Source organism: Lynx rufus, unplaced genomic scaffold, assembly GCF_022079265.1.
Source record: "Lynx rufus isolate CCGP_SWC_20201006 ecotype Redwood Valley unplaced genomic scaffold, mLynRuf1.p SCAF_2, whole genome shotgun sequence".
NCBI lineage: Eukaryota > Metazoa > Chordata > Mammalia > Carnivora > Felidae > Lynx > Lynx rufus.
In genome coordinates, this window is record NW_025814834.1 from 56234079 (window position 1) to 56252095 (window position 18017).

The 18017-nt window shown below is 34.6% G+C and overlaps 1 protein-coding gene across 1 annotated transcript in view; it reads right to left on the reverse strand.

The window, feature by feature from the left end:
- Positions 1-18017, reverse strand: part of AGPS (alkylglycerone phosphate synthase) — a 150634-nt gene that overhangs the window by 59703 nt on the left and 72914 nt on the right. The window contains exons 9-10 of the mRNA XM_047084470.1: positions 8608-8733; positions 5515-5623 (exon numbers count right to left, since the gene is read on the reverse strand). Coding sequence (XP_046940426.1) covers positions 5515-5623; positions 8608-8733 — 235 coding nt within the window. The remainder of the gene's footprint in view (positions 1-5514; positions 5624-8607; positions 8734-18017) is intronic.

Sequence of the window (18017 nt, forward strand, 5' to 3'; positions counted from 1 at the left end):
CACAAATAATGCTGAAATAAAACCTTCATTTTTTTTTGGCTATCATTTTTTTTAAATATATGAAATTTATTGTCAAATTGGTTTCCATACAACACCCAGTGCTCATCCCAAAAGATGCCCTCTTCAATACCCATCACCCACCCTCCCCTCCCTCCCACCCCCCATCAGCCCTCAGTTTGTTCTCAGTTTTTTTTTTTTAACGTTTATTTATTTTTGAGACAGAGAGAGAGAGAGAGAGAGCATGAACAGGGGAGGGTCTGAGAGAGGGAGACACAGAATCCGAAACAGGCTCCAGGCTCTGAGCTGTCAGCACAGAGCCCGACGTGGGGCTCGAACTCATGGACCGCGAAATCATGACCTGAGCCGAAGTTGGCCGCTTAACCGACTGAGCCACCCAGGCGCCCCTGTTCTCAGTTTTTAAGAGTTTCTTATGCTTTGGCTCTCTCCCACTCTAACCTCTCTCTCTCTCTTTTTTTTTTCCCTTCCCCTCCCCCATGGGTTCCTGTTAAGTTTCTCAGGATCCACAAAAGAGTGAAAACATATGGTATCTGTCTTTCTCTGTATGGCTTGAAATAAAACCTTCAATACTACTAGGAGACAAAAAACACTCTGACCTTCACATTACCTGTGAAGTAGAAATAAAGCGAAAAAATTCCAAAAGACCTTCTACGGCCTTCTACTTGCTGCAAGTTTGTAAGGGTAGAAAATAATGAGAGGCTTAAAAGATTTCATAAGAAAGGGAAGAGGGTATCAGAGGACCTGAAGAAAGCATAGACAGAATCACAGAAAGCAAAAGTGCAACAATAATGCCAAAATGCTATACAGGCCCTGGCTATGGAGAGGGGATTGAAAATGGGAGGAACCAGAAATGGCAGCCTTAGAGAAGCAAGGGGAGCATGATATTCAGAGAAGTGTGGTATTCCTTGGAGAAAAGGTAATGAAGGGAAAGTATAATAGAAAAAATTAAAGATCCTAAAGAAATAAGAGAGAAAGAAGACGTGCCATCATGCCTTCTCCCACCAACAATACCACCATCCAAAAACAAGTAGCACAAAAGAGAGGAGGAGTGACAGAAAAGGACATTTCCAAACTAGGAACCCTTTCTAAGTAATAAATAGCAACAGAAAAAAAGCACACCAAATCCACAAAAACTACTGCAGTAAGTCAGAAAATATAAATAAAAGCTTTTCTGCTAATAAAAAGTCTCTCCCCTAAACCAACCACGATCCTGAAGAAAAAAAAAAACGTAAAACAACATTTCAAACTGAATTAAGTATTGTCAAGCAAGCATTTGGGGATATTAAAAACAATACTTGAATCAGAAATACAACATTAAAGGGGCGCCTACATGGCTCAGTCAGTTAAGTATCCAACTCTTGATTTCGGCTCAGGACTTGATCTAAAGTTCATGAGATCAAGCCCCATGTTGGGCTCTGCATTGAGGACGCAGAGCCTGTTTGAGATTCTCTCTCTCCCTGTCTCTGTCCCTCCCCTGCTCGTGCACGTGCATGCTCTCTCTCTCAAAATAATATACTTAAAAAAACACAAACACTAAAAACATAAATGGACAAAAAGCAAGAAGCAATGAAACAAGAGATGACCGATCTCAGGGAAGAAATAGAACAGCAGCAACAACAGCAACAAAACATATAAAAAATGAAGGCTAAGTTATAAGATATTCAAAGGAGAACAGAGAATAGATTCAAATGAAAACTTAACAAAGGGCATTGAAGAAAAGCAAGAAAATAACCAAGAGAAAGAAAATGAAATAAAAAGTTGAAAAAAAGGTCAGAGAAATAGGGGCTGAAATAGAACTTATATCCCTAAAGAAGAAAAATCAAAACACTGGGAGAAAACCCCTAATCATTGACACTACAATATAAAAAAACCTTTCCAAAATAGAAGAAGACCTAAATATAAACACAGAAAGGGTCCAATGGGTACCACGCAAAACAACCTAGGACAATCAACTCTGATCTATAAAAGTAGTAAACTTCAATAATAAGGAAAAAAATCCTCAGGACACCCAGGCAAAAAAAAAAAAAAGGAAAGAAGCTACAAGGCAAAAGAGCTGGCATTAGATTTCTTTAAAACAACATATAAAACCAGGCAGCACTGGAGCAGCATTTTTAAGAAACAAGGAAAGAAAGTGCAAACCATGGATGTTATATCCACCCAAGCTGTCCTGCTGGTATCCAGGTCAGAGGAAAACAGTTTAAAACATTCTAGAACTCACGAGATACACAATGTGCCCTTCTGGAGGAATCTAGTAAAGGGTTAGCTTTATTTAACCAAAAGGTGACTAGTAAAATTACATAAAAGGACTGATAGTAAGCATTTTACTTATTTCAACACAGAGCAAAGGCTAAATCAAGGGTGCATCATGGGTTAAAAAATACAAATGTACTTTTAACCATTTTCCAAATAAAACAGCAAGCTATTTGAAGTTACTAGTAAATTCCATACACCAGAAAAAAAATGCAAAGCACTTCAGATGCTTTGACTATTTATTATAATTTTCATTATATTGATCACATTCTAGCATCTAAAATGGGAAGAAGCTGCTTGTTGAAAAAAATCATTATGAAAAATTCGTAACTCAAAACAAGACAAAAACGTTAAATTTAACATGGTTAGTCACATGTACAACTTAGTAGGATCAGGAAAATACATTTTTGAACGACAACACTTTCAAGGCTGTCATCACATGATTTAACTGTAGCAAGAAAAAATGTTTCTAAAGCTTGAAGAAAAGCTTATGACACGCTTAAGGCAGCAGGTTATTATTTAGATAGTTCAAGATAGTAGATGAAAATACATATTATAAAAGAATATGAACTTGTGATGAGCACGGGGTGATACAAAGAAGTGTTGAATCACTATATTGTACACCTGAAACTAATGTTATACTGTATGTTAACTAACTGGAATTTAAATAAAAAGATTAAAAAGATAAAATTCAAAAATAAATAAATAAATAAAACTTAAAAAAATGATTTCGCATAAATTTACTTTCGCCTATATTAAGATGACTCTATATCCACATACAGAGATGGAGATTAGGGACTATAAATACATTGGAAAGATCACTGATGCCAAAGTAATACACAGCAACAACAATAGTAATAAATTTAACTTACTAAATGCTTATAGACTGCTTATCATAATCTCATTTAATCCTCACAAAAAGCTTATGAAGATGGATTCTTTTATTATCCCCATTTTATAGCTGAGGACACTAGCATAAAGAATTACCTAACTGACACAAAGTCACATAAATGTAGGTGGTGGAACCAGGACTGAAATCCAGATCTGAAAGATTTCATGTTATGCTTTTAGATCAGTATGGCATTTTACATGTATATTTATAATAAGATCTCATTTAAATACAGTAATTTACCCTAGCATATGTGTTTAATAAATCATATTTCTTATCTTACTTTATTATTAGTTTACCTTCCTTAAATTCATACGATAATTTACTATTGAGAGAGGTAGTCCAGTCTTTTAGATCCAGTTTAAACTATTTTAAAAGGCATGAAAGACCAAATTATCTCTCCAGCCACCCTATAATCCTTACCACTCTACCCCTAGACCTGCTGCCTACTCCACCCTACAGTTGGATCTTATGTTCCAGTTATATTGAAAAATTCACAGCTTCACAAGGCAGACATAGCTTGTTCTCACTTTTAAGTCTGCCATGCAGTTCTCTCGGTAGGCAACTCCCTCCCCACCTTATTCCCTCAACACCTAATCAACCTTCAAGGACCGCTTTAGGTAAGGCCCCTCTGGAGAGGTCTTCTTAAGCATCCATCAATGCAAACTTTGTCTATATTTCTCCTATATTTACTTCTATCACACAATTTATCATACTGTATTATAAAGGTCAATTATTACCTGTGTCCTTTAGTGTGCCAGCATAATACCTAGCAACCAAAAATTTTAAAATACTAAGTGATGGAAGAAAAACAAAATGTTTGATATGGTTACCTGAAAAGATAATATATATGTATAAAGTTTACTCCAATTGCATCAACAGTATAATTAATAACAATCACTTTTGGTGCCTGGATGGCTCAGTTGGTTAAGATCATAACCATGATCTCATGATTCGTGGGATGGAGTCCTGCATCGGGCTCTGTGCTGTCAGCGCTTGGGATTCTCTCTCTCCCTCTTTCTCTGTCCCTCCCTGCTCACTCTAGCTCGCTCTCTCTCAAAAATAAACATTAAAAAAAATTATACAAAATATATTTTTAAAAATACCTATCAGTTTTAATACCTATTTGTTATTCAATTTGACACCTGATAGCAAAAAGTTACATATTTTAGTTAACTTTTAGATGTGTTAGTATGAAAAGTTGTAGTTTATCAAAGCATTGTATTATTTTAAGAGAATTTAACATTTTTTATTAAAAATGTAGTTCTATTGTTTCATAGAAGAGTATACTTATCAGAAAAGGAATGAGAGTAAACTGTTGAGACATCTTGACAAAGGTTTATCATTGATTATTATGAAAAAATATCTAAGCTGTACCACTGGTCATCAAATCAATGGTGACCTCTACCATGTCACTGAGACACAGTTTAATTTTTTCCCTCCTTGATATTACTATCAAAAGATGAAATTTATGCCCTTTCACCTTAGTTTATTATAATTGCTCTCATATCCATGAATAAGCTAAATGTTTTGAAAGTCTCTTTTTTAGCTTGTACCACCTTCTAAATTAGTAATGAGTTCTTCCATTAATTTAGAAATACTAGTTTTATCTTATTTCTCCGAATTTAAGGGATATCCCTCTCTACCATTCTACAAATTGAAAAATAAAGACTATGTTCATCTTATCCATAAAATTTACCACATAACAGTTAGTTTGCAATATAGAAGGAAGGTTAGTTTCTTCCTGATCAGTACAGGAATGAAATGTTTTGTATAAGATAAAGAACTACATTCTAGTTCACCCAGCATTAAGTAACCAAGCAAAGAATACTAGTTAAGTAGTAAAAAAACAAACAAAAAAAACCAAGTTTTAAAAGATATGTAAATCAACAGAATTTTAAATTCCACTTCTTCAAAGAATCAAATAGCAAGTAACAAAAGATACAACTACAGAAAGACAAGACACTAACACAATACTTTCTCAGTCCCTTCCCCCCTGATAATTCAGACAAGAATAGAGAATAATATAAAATTTTAAAGCAAACATTTTAAATCTTAACAGCTACTCTTCCTAAAATCATGGACTGAAACGTCTAAAATAAAAATAAAATACCAAAAAGACTAAGTTATCTCTAAAACTATAAAAAACCAAAATGTAAAAGGATGTTTAATAAGATGTTCTCATAATAAAAACTACTATGAAGTACTAAATTAAAGTAATAAAACTAAAAAAAAAAATCACCTTTAAATACATAAAACATGCCTTTCTTTCAAAGATCTTATATCACAATATCACAGATTTTCACAAAACTAGTCACTAACCTCTATTTTTTCATAATAAATTTAGTTATATTTACCTTCAGATCCCATGATGAAGTGATGGATATCAGGGCCTGTTGACATACGAGGTCCTTGAGAGCTTTTTTCTATTATACCTCTAGGTGTTACCATTTTTATATGAACCACCTGTTTAATACAATGCACGATATAAATTCTACATATTTGTCAGTGAATGGTGTGTGTGTGTATACACACGTCCATATATATTTAAAAAAAACTCTACTTTTAAAAACATTGGATTAAGTGATAAATGATGACACCCTTCAGAATTCTAGTACCTTCTAATAATTCTTAGACTAAAAATAAGTTTTATATAACTTTAAAAGGGGGGGGAAATCATTCTAATAATATTAATGGTTTGGGTATATTCATCATCTTAAAAAATGAAAAGCACTTTTTTTTTTTAATTTAAAAAAAAATTTTTTTTTAACGTTTATTTATTTTTGAGACAGAGAGAGACAGAGCATGAACAGGGGAGGGGCAGAGAGAGAGGGAGACACAGAATCGGAAACAGGCTCCAGGCTCTAAGCGTCAGCACAGAGCCCGACGCAGGGCTTGAACTCACGGACCGTGAGATCACGACCTGAGCCGAAGTCGGACGCTTAACCGACCAAGCCACCCAGGCGCCCCGAAAAGCACTTTTCTTTAAACCAAATTTAGTTTGGTTTAAAGAACTAAAGGATGAAAAAAAATAAGCAATGGTCATATTTTAACAGGTTCATTCCTTCACTCGTTTAACAATATTTATGAAGCACTATTATTCACATCAAGCACTGATCCAGATGCTTAGAATTCTAAGAAAAAATTTATTCTTGCCTTATTCCCACCCACAACTTATTTGCTTTGCCCACTTAGTAGAAAAGAGTGAAAAGAATGAAATATTAATTATGATCAGGTAAAAAATGGGATGAAGAGGGAGATGATGTGATTGAATTAAAGAGAAGAAAAGAGGGGTGCTTGGGTGGCACAGTCAGATAACCATCTGACTTCGGCTCAGGTCATGATCTCACAGTTCATGAGTTCAAGCCCTGCATGGGGCTCTGTGAGGACAGCTCAGAGTCTAGAGCCTGCTTCAGAATCTGTGTCTCACCCTTCTCTGCCCCTCCCCCACTCATGCTCTGTCTCTGTCTCTCTCTCTCTCTCTCTCTCTCTCTCTCTCTCTCTCTCTCTCCCCCCCCTCAAAAATAAACATTTAAAAAAAACAAAAAAAAAAAGAGTAGAAAAGAGATATGTGTGTAGTATAGGTCTCACACCACTAAAGAAGTAAGCATATTGAAGGGTCACTCAAAAATAGTTCCTGAGATCCAAATCAGGAAATGGTTAAGTGAAAATCCAACACATTTTTGCAATGCCTTTTTGACAGATAAACAAAAATAGTCTATTTATTATTTAAGGAACTGAGCAGAGGACATCAATAATTCACAAAACAAAAACTAAAAATCACCAATAAGCACACTTTAAAAGTTTACGTTCAGAAGCAATTAAATAAATAAAAAAATAAAAGACAAAAATATAAATAAAAGGTCCAGTAAAATAAAGATTCTCATAATGCTAGTGGGAATGTTGATTAACAATTTCTATGAAGCAACTTGGCTATAAAGACCCAAAGACACAAAAACATAAACATCTTGATGCAACAAATCAAGCTCTAGGAACCTGCCCAAAGAAAGTGATTAAAAAGATGTATACTAAAGAAATTACTAAAAAGGATACTTTCCCCTTTATTTTCTACAATTTTAAAATCAAGAATAATTTAAACATTCATTAATAGGGAGTTACTTTAATAAACTATGAATTATTGGTAGAAGAATTATATGCATTCTAAAAATGATGTGCACATCTATGTTCATTTATAAGTTAATATATTGATAACAGTTTAAAGACTAGATCATGGGGCGCCTGGGTGGCGCAGTCGGTTAAGCGTCCGACTTCAGCCAGGTCACGATCTCGCGGTCCGTGAGTTCGAGCCCCGCGTCAGGCTCTGGGCTGACGGCTCAGAGCCTGGAGCCTGTTTCCGATTCTGTGTCTCCCTCTCTCTCTGCCCCTCCCCCGTTCATGCTCTGTCTCTCTCTGTCCCAAAAATAAATAAACGTTGAAAAAAAAAATTAAAAAAAAAAAAAGACTAGATCAAACATAGCATCATTCTTTTTTATATTAAAAGCTAGGTATACACATGCAAATAAGCACCTTAGGATATGTGCTTATAATTTGTGATCTTAAGGATTTTCAAAAAAAGGATTAAAATAAATTACATGCTTTAGCAGTACTAAATGTTTGCTTAACTATGATAAAGTTTTTAACAATCCAATAGCAAAAGGATTAAATTCTCTCCTCTGAAATTGAATTTGCAAAAAAAAAAAAAATAGTGATTTCTAAAATATCCTCAATTAAAAAAAAACAAGGTAGTGCAAACATTTTAAGTGTTTATAATACACACTTAAAATAATTCTGTGCAGTGAATGTCATTCTACTTTACAGAAAAGGAAACTGCAATTTAGAAAGGTGATCCAATTTGTACAAGATCATACAACTACTCACTGGGAAAGCTACAGATAGAACAAATGATACCTAATCCCTAGCCAGGATGTCCATAGTTACATTATTATCACACTAATTCCAAGACCACTGGTACCAGATGAGCTAAAATAAAATGGGGTGCACATAAACCATTATTGGTGATACTGCCACCTACTAGGACATTTTCAATCAGGCTCTTTAATTGTATACAGAAAACAATTTTTAAGAAAATTAAGTATAAACTCTCCTAAGGCACAAAAAGAGTAGCAGTGATGAGATCACCTAAATAGACTAAAACCTTGGTAGCTGAAGACTGAGGCTCCATGAGGCTTATAAAATAATATTTATACATTTTACAACTGATACTATGAAGCATCTACAAAGCTTAAATATCAGTCACTTGAAAAGGAGCACTCGTAAATAATGACCACATTTATCTTTTAACTGCCTCCATTATATATAGTCAACTTTACTATAATCAAAAAGGGTATACTGATTTAGGGCTCTACCATCCAACTCTAAAAAAAAAGGCTTTAATCACTTTATAATAATAGACTAATCAATTATTACATAATAACCAGAAAAAAATTTACCAGGTCCTCAATATTGCCATAGATATTCTTTTTCATGCCCGATGCCCGAGTAGATACCCATCCTCCCACAGTGCTGAATTCCAGGGAATCCGGTTCATGACCTGTACAATAACCACTTTCTTTAAGCTGAAAAACAAAACAAATGTAATATTTTACTAGTGAAAATGATCCCATTTAACACAGCACTCAACACATTAACTCTTCACACTTTAAAATGTCTACTTGTCACTGGTATTTGGACTCATTAAAACCTATATAGAAAAAGAAATACTTTTGTCATGCTCATCCAAAACAATTTTTAAGCTTTTGCCTAGTGGAAAACCTTACAAAACTGAAAAATGTGGACCAAAAGACAATTCCACAGGTTTGCTAGCCAATCTTCTTCATTAGATCCTTTTATTTTAAAATACCAACTACTCTCCCTACTTTGTTTTTAACCACAAAGACACAACTTAAGTACTTATGGAGATCAGATTATGCTTAAATAACTGCCAACTTCACCTAAACACTTTCAATAAATAAAGCACTTAATCTCCTGATCTCCCTACCCTAATATAATATGCAGCAGGCCTGCACAAAATCTAAGCAAATTGCCTGTACTTAATTCTCTCAAGGAGTCATGTGTTTTAATGTACAGCCATCTGGCTAGGTTTCCTGTATGTAATACCATCATTTATTTGTGATGCAGATCATGCATTCCTGTACATTAAATAGTCACTTGTTTCTCATTTTTCTATATTAGCTTGGCTTTGCCATCTGCACAGCACCTGAAGTTGAATGGATGCCCTTTACTGCAACACCACCAAAGCCATTCCACTGAAATCATTTTAAAGACTCAGCCATCTCATGTCAAATGGTACAGACACCACCATCTGCACATCCACTGTCTACTGCACTCAAGCCCATCAATCTGTATTGACCGTTTTGATAGTCATCCAGTTAAGCAACTGCTTCTATTTTTCAAGTAAGCCATGCAGAGATGTAGAATATGTCAGCTATGTTTGTATCTGTTAAGTATGGTGTAAAAGTTGTGATCCAAAGTGAGAGAACCTGGTAAGTTGCAAATTATTTATCTTTTCTAATTGTTTTGCTAGGAAAAAAAAGATTTAGAAAGACATCAACTGTTAATAGATTATTTTCACTAAATATTCAAAATGTTTATTTAATTTTAAGAGGTTATTAACTACTCACAAATAAGGAGCTTAAATACATGAATGAACAATTTTAAAATGAAGATTATCAGACTGTTATTTTATATTTCTTTCTAGTTCCCAATCTATATTTGTACTATTTACTCTCAAAAAAAAAAAAAAAAAAAAGACCACTATTACTCAATTTTTCTGAAATTAGAAGAAAAAGAAAAAACATTCATAGAGTGGCAGAAGCCGAGCTATCCAGCCAGCCTGACGGCAGGGCCCGGGTGTGGACGGATCGGGACTGCAGGGCGGCCCACCGACAGTGAAGCTTCTTGTACTCCTGCTTTTATGTAATTTGGCCTTAATAAAAGTACCTGGGGAATTGTCTGTTGGGGAACTGCCCTCGACAGGCCCCCTGGGAAAAGAACCATTGGGGAAGGAAATAAGGTTCCGCAAGGAAACTGTGCGGCCCTACATCTAGCCCTTGCCACCCCCTATAAAGACTCCTCTACCTAGAGGAAGGATAGCCCCATACATTTCCCAGCCAAGGAAGGAATAAATGGATTTAAAAGCCCCACTCCGGCAACTAAGGAGTGAATCTGTGGGCACAAGATACTCCAACCCCTAGGCCCACTTGGCCCCCAGGAGGTATTCCAGGTGATGACTGAACCTAGTCGGTTAAAGTACAGAACGGTTCATTAGTTCCTAGGTGCATTGTCTCTCTGAGAATGCATAAGGCGTGCGTTCCTAACGCCCTCTTGGCCTCCTCCTCACACTCGGACGGAGGCGAACACTTGTTCCTCAAACCACAAGTGGTTCAGGAAAACAACTAAGACGTCATGTCCTGTAACTGTTCCACTTGAGGTGTTGAGAGATAGATGACCTTTCATGAAAACAGCAAAGCAAATGCTCTATAGATTATAGATAAACATAGATACATAATGAAAATAAAGTAAGAAATTAATCAATAAGCAAAGGGCAGGAGGGAATGTTATGAGAAAATAACCATGTTATTCCTTAAAGGATGATTACACATAGGAACATTTTTAGAATTAGATAATGCTAGAAAACATAGATGGCGCATGCTACAAGGAAATTGCTAACAAATATAATGCCACGTTTGCCACAATAAAGTGGCCTGCTTTCATAAACAACACACTGCTGTTGTCTGTGTCCACTTTTATTTTTGTTTTGTTTTATTTTCACTTTTTCGCCAACGCTGTTCATCCTTCGGGAACCTGCTAGAGCTGGACTCCGGCAATAGAGCCCTTAGATGCCCTAAGCACTAAACAGGGAGTTTTCACATATTCTCATGACAAAATATCCATGTTACCTACACCAAAGCAAATTAAATCTATACTGCTTCTGTAAGTACATCAATATTAGATGTAATAATATGCCTCTTATGTCTGGTAGGCTAGTTCATTACCTTCTCCAATTATAAAGTCATGTAAAGCTATGAAATGAGGACAAAAGAAAAGAAAGAAAGAAAGAAAGAAAGAAAGAAAGAAAGGGAGGGAGGGAGGGAGGGAGGGAGAAAAAAGACTGTCTCTATGCTCAGGGAGCTCTACCCAGCACACCATTTTAAATCTACTTCTTTAAAACCTAACAACCTGCCTACTAGGTAAGTGAATAAGTGAATGGTTAAGAAGCTGAATTTGAAACTTGTCATTTATTATTATGCTTCCCAGAAAATTTGCATGCTACAGTACACTAATAAGAAACAATTTTTGGCATATAGTTAAGTGCTTAATTAATGGTATCTCTGATCATATACATTCAGCCACTTCTTTTAAAAGTCTGTGCCTTTACTATGTCTTTGTTAATGCCATTAGCTGCTAAGAACAATCTGAAGAAAGATTTACAGATTTAACTCATACAGTTAACCAAATATCCCTTTTAAACAAAATCACCTCTCCTCTCCATCTGTATGCCATAAAAAGGAATAAGAATATTATCTTACTTCTGTACCCCATTCAATATTAAGACAACAAATATTTACTGACTCCTTATGCTCTAAGCCTCAGAAATATTACTAAGAGCAAATCCTAGATTGTAGAGCTTGTTATTATACAAAGAAGGGACTGAAGTTAACAAGAAACATAATTAAATTAAGACAGAACAATTAGAAGTGTAATGAAAAAACTAAAAGTACAGCAGGGACATCTGCCTCTACCCAAGTTGAAGCAAAAAGGAACTAGATTTACCCTCTCACATGAAAAAAACAAAAAACCCCAAACAAAAGTCTTTAAACACTGGACATGAGGTAACAAAGGACTGCTTATGAGAAAGCAAATAAAGGAAACGAACACTATGACTGTCCCTGGCTTAACTCCCGGCTGCAATGCAGAGAAAGGGAATCCAGGCACAACTCTGGAAAACACTGTGAGGTGAGGAGATGGGAGCTTGGAGTTGTGGAAAACCAAAGCATTAGAATTCACAAGACAAAGTACCAAAGAGAAGAGAGCAGCACAGAGAGAGAACCCTGGAGACTGGCAGATGGTCCCCCTCAAGTAGTCAGCAGAGCAATGAAAAGCACATACAAGTGAGGAAACTACCCAGGACCCGAGGAAAAATAATCCAAACTGATTACAGAAAAGTACCAGGACTCATACAGGGCCAGAAACCTGTTCCCACCAGCCTGACTTGGAATACTTTTCCTTCACAGAACATGAGGTAGAACACCCAGGATGGTCATTCCTCACTAATGAGGAATGATTAGTCTCAGATTGAGCACTTCTCTGAATCCACCTAAAAGATCATAGAAGCAATAACTAAAGGATCAAACTATTTCCAAATAACTACATCCCAGAAAAAAGCTAAAAAATACTTTTTATAGAATTGAAAAATATCTAAGACCTAGTAAGATAATATTCATGATGTCTGGTACTTAATAAAAAAATTACTAAGCATACAAAGAAGCAGGAAAACACAACCTATAATGAGGAAAATAATCATTATGAGGTGAATAATCAAAACCAACCTAGAACTAACAGAGACGTTATAATTAGCTGACCAGGACATCAGAATAGTTATTTAACTGTATTCCATATGTTCAAAGAGTCGACACAGAAAACACAGAAAGACCCAAATTAAACATCTAAAAAAAGTAAAAAATACAATGTTGGAGATAAAAAAAAATACACTTGATGGGGTTAAGAGTAAAATATACTCAGCAAATAAAAGATTAGTGAACTCTAAGACATAGCAAAAGAAACTAAAGAAAAAACTGAAAAGAGCAGCAGTGAGCTGTGGAACTTCAAACAGCCTAATGCATGAGTAAACAGTCCCTAAAGGTCAGGTAAGGGAGGGAGGGACAGATATTTGAAGAAATAATAGCCAAAATTTTTCCAAATGTGATGAAAACTATAAACCAAAAAATAAAGGAAGCTCAACAAATCTTCAATATAAGAAACACACAAAAAACTACACCAAGTCCATCACAATCAAAATATTCAAACCAGAAATAAGAAAATCTTAAAAGCAACCAGAGGAAAAAAACACAGAATGTACATATGAACAAAGATAAGGGTAACATCTAATTTCTTGTCAGAAACAGTAAAGTGAGACAAGAGCAAAGCAACATCTTTATATTACTGAAGGAAAGACACTGTCAACTTACAATTCTACACTCAGTTAAAATATCTTTGAAAACACAGGTGGTGACCTCGAACTAATAAGCAATTAAAGCAAGATTACAGGATACATGATTTATACACAAAATTCAATTGCTTTCCTATATACCAACAAGGAACAAGTGGAATTTAAAATTTAAAACATAATACCATTTATATTAGAGCCCCCAAAATGAAATACTTAGGTATAAATCTAACAGATGTGTACAAGATCTATGATGAAAACTCTGATGAATAAAATCAAAGGTTTAAATAAATGAAGGGATATTTCATATTCATGGAAGATTCAACATTATCAAGATGTAAGTTCTTCCCAAATTGATCTATAGATTCAGTGTAACAATCCCAACCAAAATCCCAAGTTATTTATAGATACTGACAAACTAATCCTAAAGTCTATATAGAAAGGCAAAAAAGCCCAGAATAGCCAACACAATTTGAAGGAGAACTAAGAGCCAGGAAGTAGACTGACACTGCCCAACTTCAAGAGTTACTACAAAACTAAGGAATCAAAACAATGTGGTTTTGGGGAAAGAACCAAAAAATAGATCAATGGAACAGAACAGAGAGACCAGAGATATACTTAACTGATCTTAGATAAAAGAGCAAAGACAAGGGGTGTCTGGGTGGCTCAATCAGTTGAGCGTCCGACTTCGGCTCAGGTCATGATCTCACAGTTCATGAGTTCGAGCCCCGCATTGGGCTCTGTGCTGACAGCTCAGAGCCTGGAGTCTGCTTCAGATTCTGTGTGTCTCTCTCTCTGCCCCTCCTCTGCTTCATGCTCTCTCCCTCTCTCAAAAATAAATAAAAACATTAAAAAAATTTTTTTAATAAAAAAAAGAGCAAAGGAATACAATGGAACAAAATAGCCTTTCAATAAATATTGCTAAGACAACTAAACATCCACATGCAAAAAAAGAAATGAATCTAAAAACATCCATTACAAAAATGAATTCAAGTGGATCATAGATCTAAATGTAAAATGCAAAATTATAAAACTCCCAAAAGATAACAAAGAAGAAAAGTGCAATGAACTTGGATACGATGTTTAGATACAACACCAAAGACACAATCCGTGAAAGAAATAACTGATAAGCTAGACTTCATTAAAATTAAAAATGTCTGCTCTGCAAAAATAATATAAGGAAATTATAAGACAAACCACAAGCTTGGAAAAAAAAATTGCCAAAGATAAAAATAATAAACCCACCTGATAGAAGATGGTTATCTCAAATAATACAAAGAACTCTTAAAACTCAACAATAAGAAAACAATCCAATTTAAAAATGGGCCAAAGATCTTAACAGACCTCACCAAAGATAGCAAATAAGCCATAAGAAAAGATGCTTCACATCATATATCATCAGGGAAACAAAAACTAAAACAACAAGATATCACCTATATGAACGGCCAAAATCCAGAACACTGACAACACTAAATGCTGATGAGGACATGGAGCAACAGGAACTCTCATATAATGGTGGTGGGAATGCAAAATGGCACAGAGCCTCTATGGAAGACTATCTGGTGGTTTCTTACAAAACTAAACATACTCTTACCATCCAGAAATTCTCCACTTTGGTATTTACTCAAAGGAGTTGAAAACGTATGTCCACATAAAAACCTGCACACAAATGTTTATAGCAGCTTATTCACAAATTGCCTAAACTTGGAAGCAACCAAGATGTCCTTCAGTAGGTAAATAGATAAATAAGCTATGGTAAATCCAGACAACGGAAATTATTCAGTGCTAAAAAGAAATGAGCTATCAAGCCATGAAAAGACATGAAGGAACCTTAAATGAATTATTACTAAATTAAGGCAGCCAATCTAAAAAGGCTACATACTCTATGATTCCACCTATAAGACATTCTAGAAAAAGCAAAACTATGAAGATAATAGAAAGGTCAGAAGTTGCCAGGAGTAGGAGGGAGAGAGAGGAGTTGAGGATTTTTAGGGTAGTGAAAATATTCTATATAATATTATAATGTTGGATACTTATGTCATTGTATATTTGTCCAAACCTATAGAATATACAACACAAAAGTGAACCCTAAGATAAACTATGAGCTTTGGGTAATTATGATGTGCCAACATAGGTTCATCCTTGGTAAAACAAACAAACAAAAAACCCCACCATTCTGGTGAATGATGTTGATAATGGGGAAGGCTATGTTACGTGTGGGGACAGGGTACATATGGAAACCTCTGTACTTTCTTCTCAATTTTGTTGTAAACCTAAAACTTCTCTAAAAAACCATAAAGTGTTAAAAAAATGAAATGAAGATTTTTAGCAAACAAAAGTAGAAAGAATTCATGAACAGCAGACTCACACTAAAAATATTTAAAAGAAATCCTTCAAATTTAAGAAAGAAAACAAAGGAGCAAAGAAAAACAGAAATGAACCAAAAAACAGATTCTTAACTATAGAGAACAAACTAATGGTTACCAGAGGAGAGATTGGTGAGGGAATGGGTGAAACAGGTAAAGAGTATTGAGAGTACTCTTATCATGATGAGCACTGATTAATGTACAGAACTGCTGAATCACTGTATTGCATCTCTGAAACTAATATAACACTGCATATTAACTATACTGGAATTAAAACAAACTTAAAACAATAAAAATAGAGGGGCGCCTGGGTGGCTCAATCAGTTTATGTCCGACTTTGGCTCAGGTCATGATCTCGTGGTCTGTGGCTTCAAGCCCCGTGTTGGGCTCTGTGCTGACAGTTCAGAGCCTGGAGACTGCTTCAGATCCTGTGTTTCCCTCTCTCTCTCCTTCTCCTCCCCACCCCCCCCAAATAAATAAACATTAAAAAAATAAAAATAATAAATAATAAAAGAAGGGAGCGCTTGGCTGGCTTAGTCAGTAGAGCATGCAACTCTTGATCTCGGGGTCATAAGCTTAAGACCCATATTGCATGTAGAGCTTACTTAAAGATAAATACAATGCTGTCACAAAAAATAATAAAAGTCCTTCAAGCAGAAGGAAAATAACATCAAATGGAATTAAAAACATTGGAAAGGGTAACTAGATGGATAAATATATAAGATATTTTCGTTTGTTATTTAAATATCTTTAAAAGAAGATAATTGATTATTTCAACAAAAGTAGTAATAATATATTGTAGGCTTTATACCATATGTAAAAGCAGAATATATGACAACAATAGCACAAAGTAGATGAAGGGAAAATGAATATAATACTGTAAGGTTCTCCTACTAAACTCTGAAGTGGGGTGTTATATTATCACTTGAAGATAGACTGTTTTAAATTAAAGACATATACTATAAACCCTAAAACAACCTTTACAATAAAACAAAACAAAACGTTATAGCTAATAAAGAAACAAAACAGATAAAATGGTATCAAAAAACATGTTTAATCCAAAAAGTTAGTAAAAGTGGAAAAGAAAAAAAAACAGATGGAAAATACAGAAAACAAATACCAAAATGACAATTTAAACTGAACCACGTCAATAAACTACATTGAAGGTAAATGGTCTAAATATCCCAATTAAAGGTAGAGACTGTCAGGTTAGATAAAAAGGAAAAGACCCAATTTTATGATGTCTACAAGAAAATTTTTAAATATAAAAATAAAAATCAGTTAAAAGAATGGAAAAAGGAAAAGATATCCCAAGTTAACAACCATCAAAAGAAAACTGGAATGGCTATTTTAATATTAGATGAAGCAGATTTCAGAGGAAAGAAAATGGTTCATTAATCAAGATGAAAAGAAGAAAACTGACAGAACTGCAAGGAAAAAAAAAAAGACAGGTCTACAATGATAGGTGATAGGTTAATTCTCCTCTCTCAATAAATGATAGAACAAGTAGACAGAAAATAAGAAAAAATATAGAAGACCTAAACAACACTGTAAATCAATTTGACCTAATCAACAATTGTAGACTACTCTCAACCAATACCATCAGAAGACAAATTCTTTCCAAGTATAGATAGAACATTCTTAAGACAGACCTTACTGTGGGCCATAAAAGAAATATCAATTAAGTTGAAAAGATTCGTATCATATAAATGTTTTCTGAACACAATGATATTAACATGGAAATCAGTAACAGAAAGATGCCTGGAAAAATCCCCCCAATAATTAGAAATTAAATAACTTGTAAGTATCCAATGGTCAAAGAAAAAAATCAAAAAGGAAGTAGAAAAATACAGTACTTTGAAATGAATGAAAATGAATAGACATATCAAAATTTGTAGAATACCACTACAGCAGTAGTTGGGGGAAATTTAAAGTAATGAAAATCAGCTTTATTTAAAAAGAGGAATGGCCTCAAATTACCTTATCTTCCCCCCTAACACACAAAAAAGAATTCGACAAAATACAAAATCCATTCCTAATAAAAACTCTGAAAACTAAAACAGAAAAAACTTCCTCAACTTGATAAAGGGTATCTACAAAACCAAAGCAACAACAACAACCTATAGTTAACATCACACTTAATGGTAAAGGACTAAATGCATTTCTCCTAAATCAGGAATAATGCAAGGATGTCCACTTTCACTTCTTTTCAACATTGTATTAGAGCACAAACCACCACAATCAGGTGAGAAAAGGGAATAAAGGCATACAGATTGGAAGGAAAGAAGTAAAACTGTCTTTATTAAGA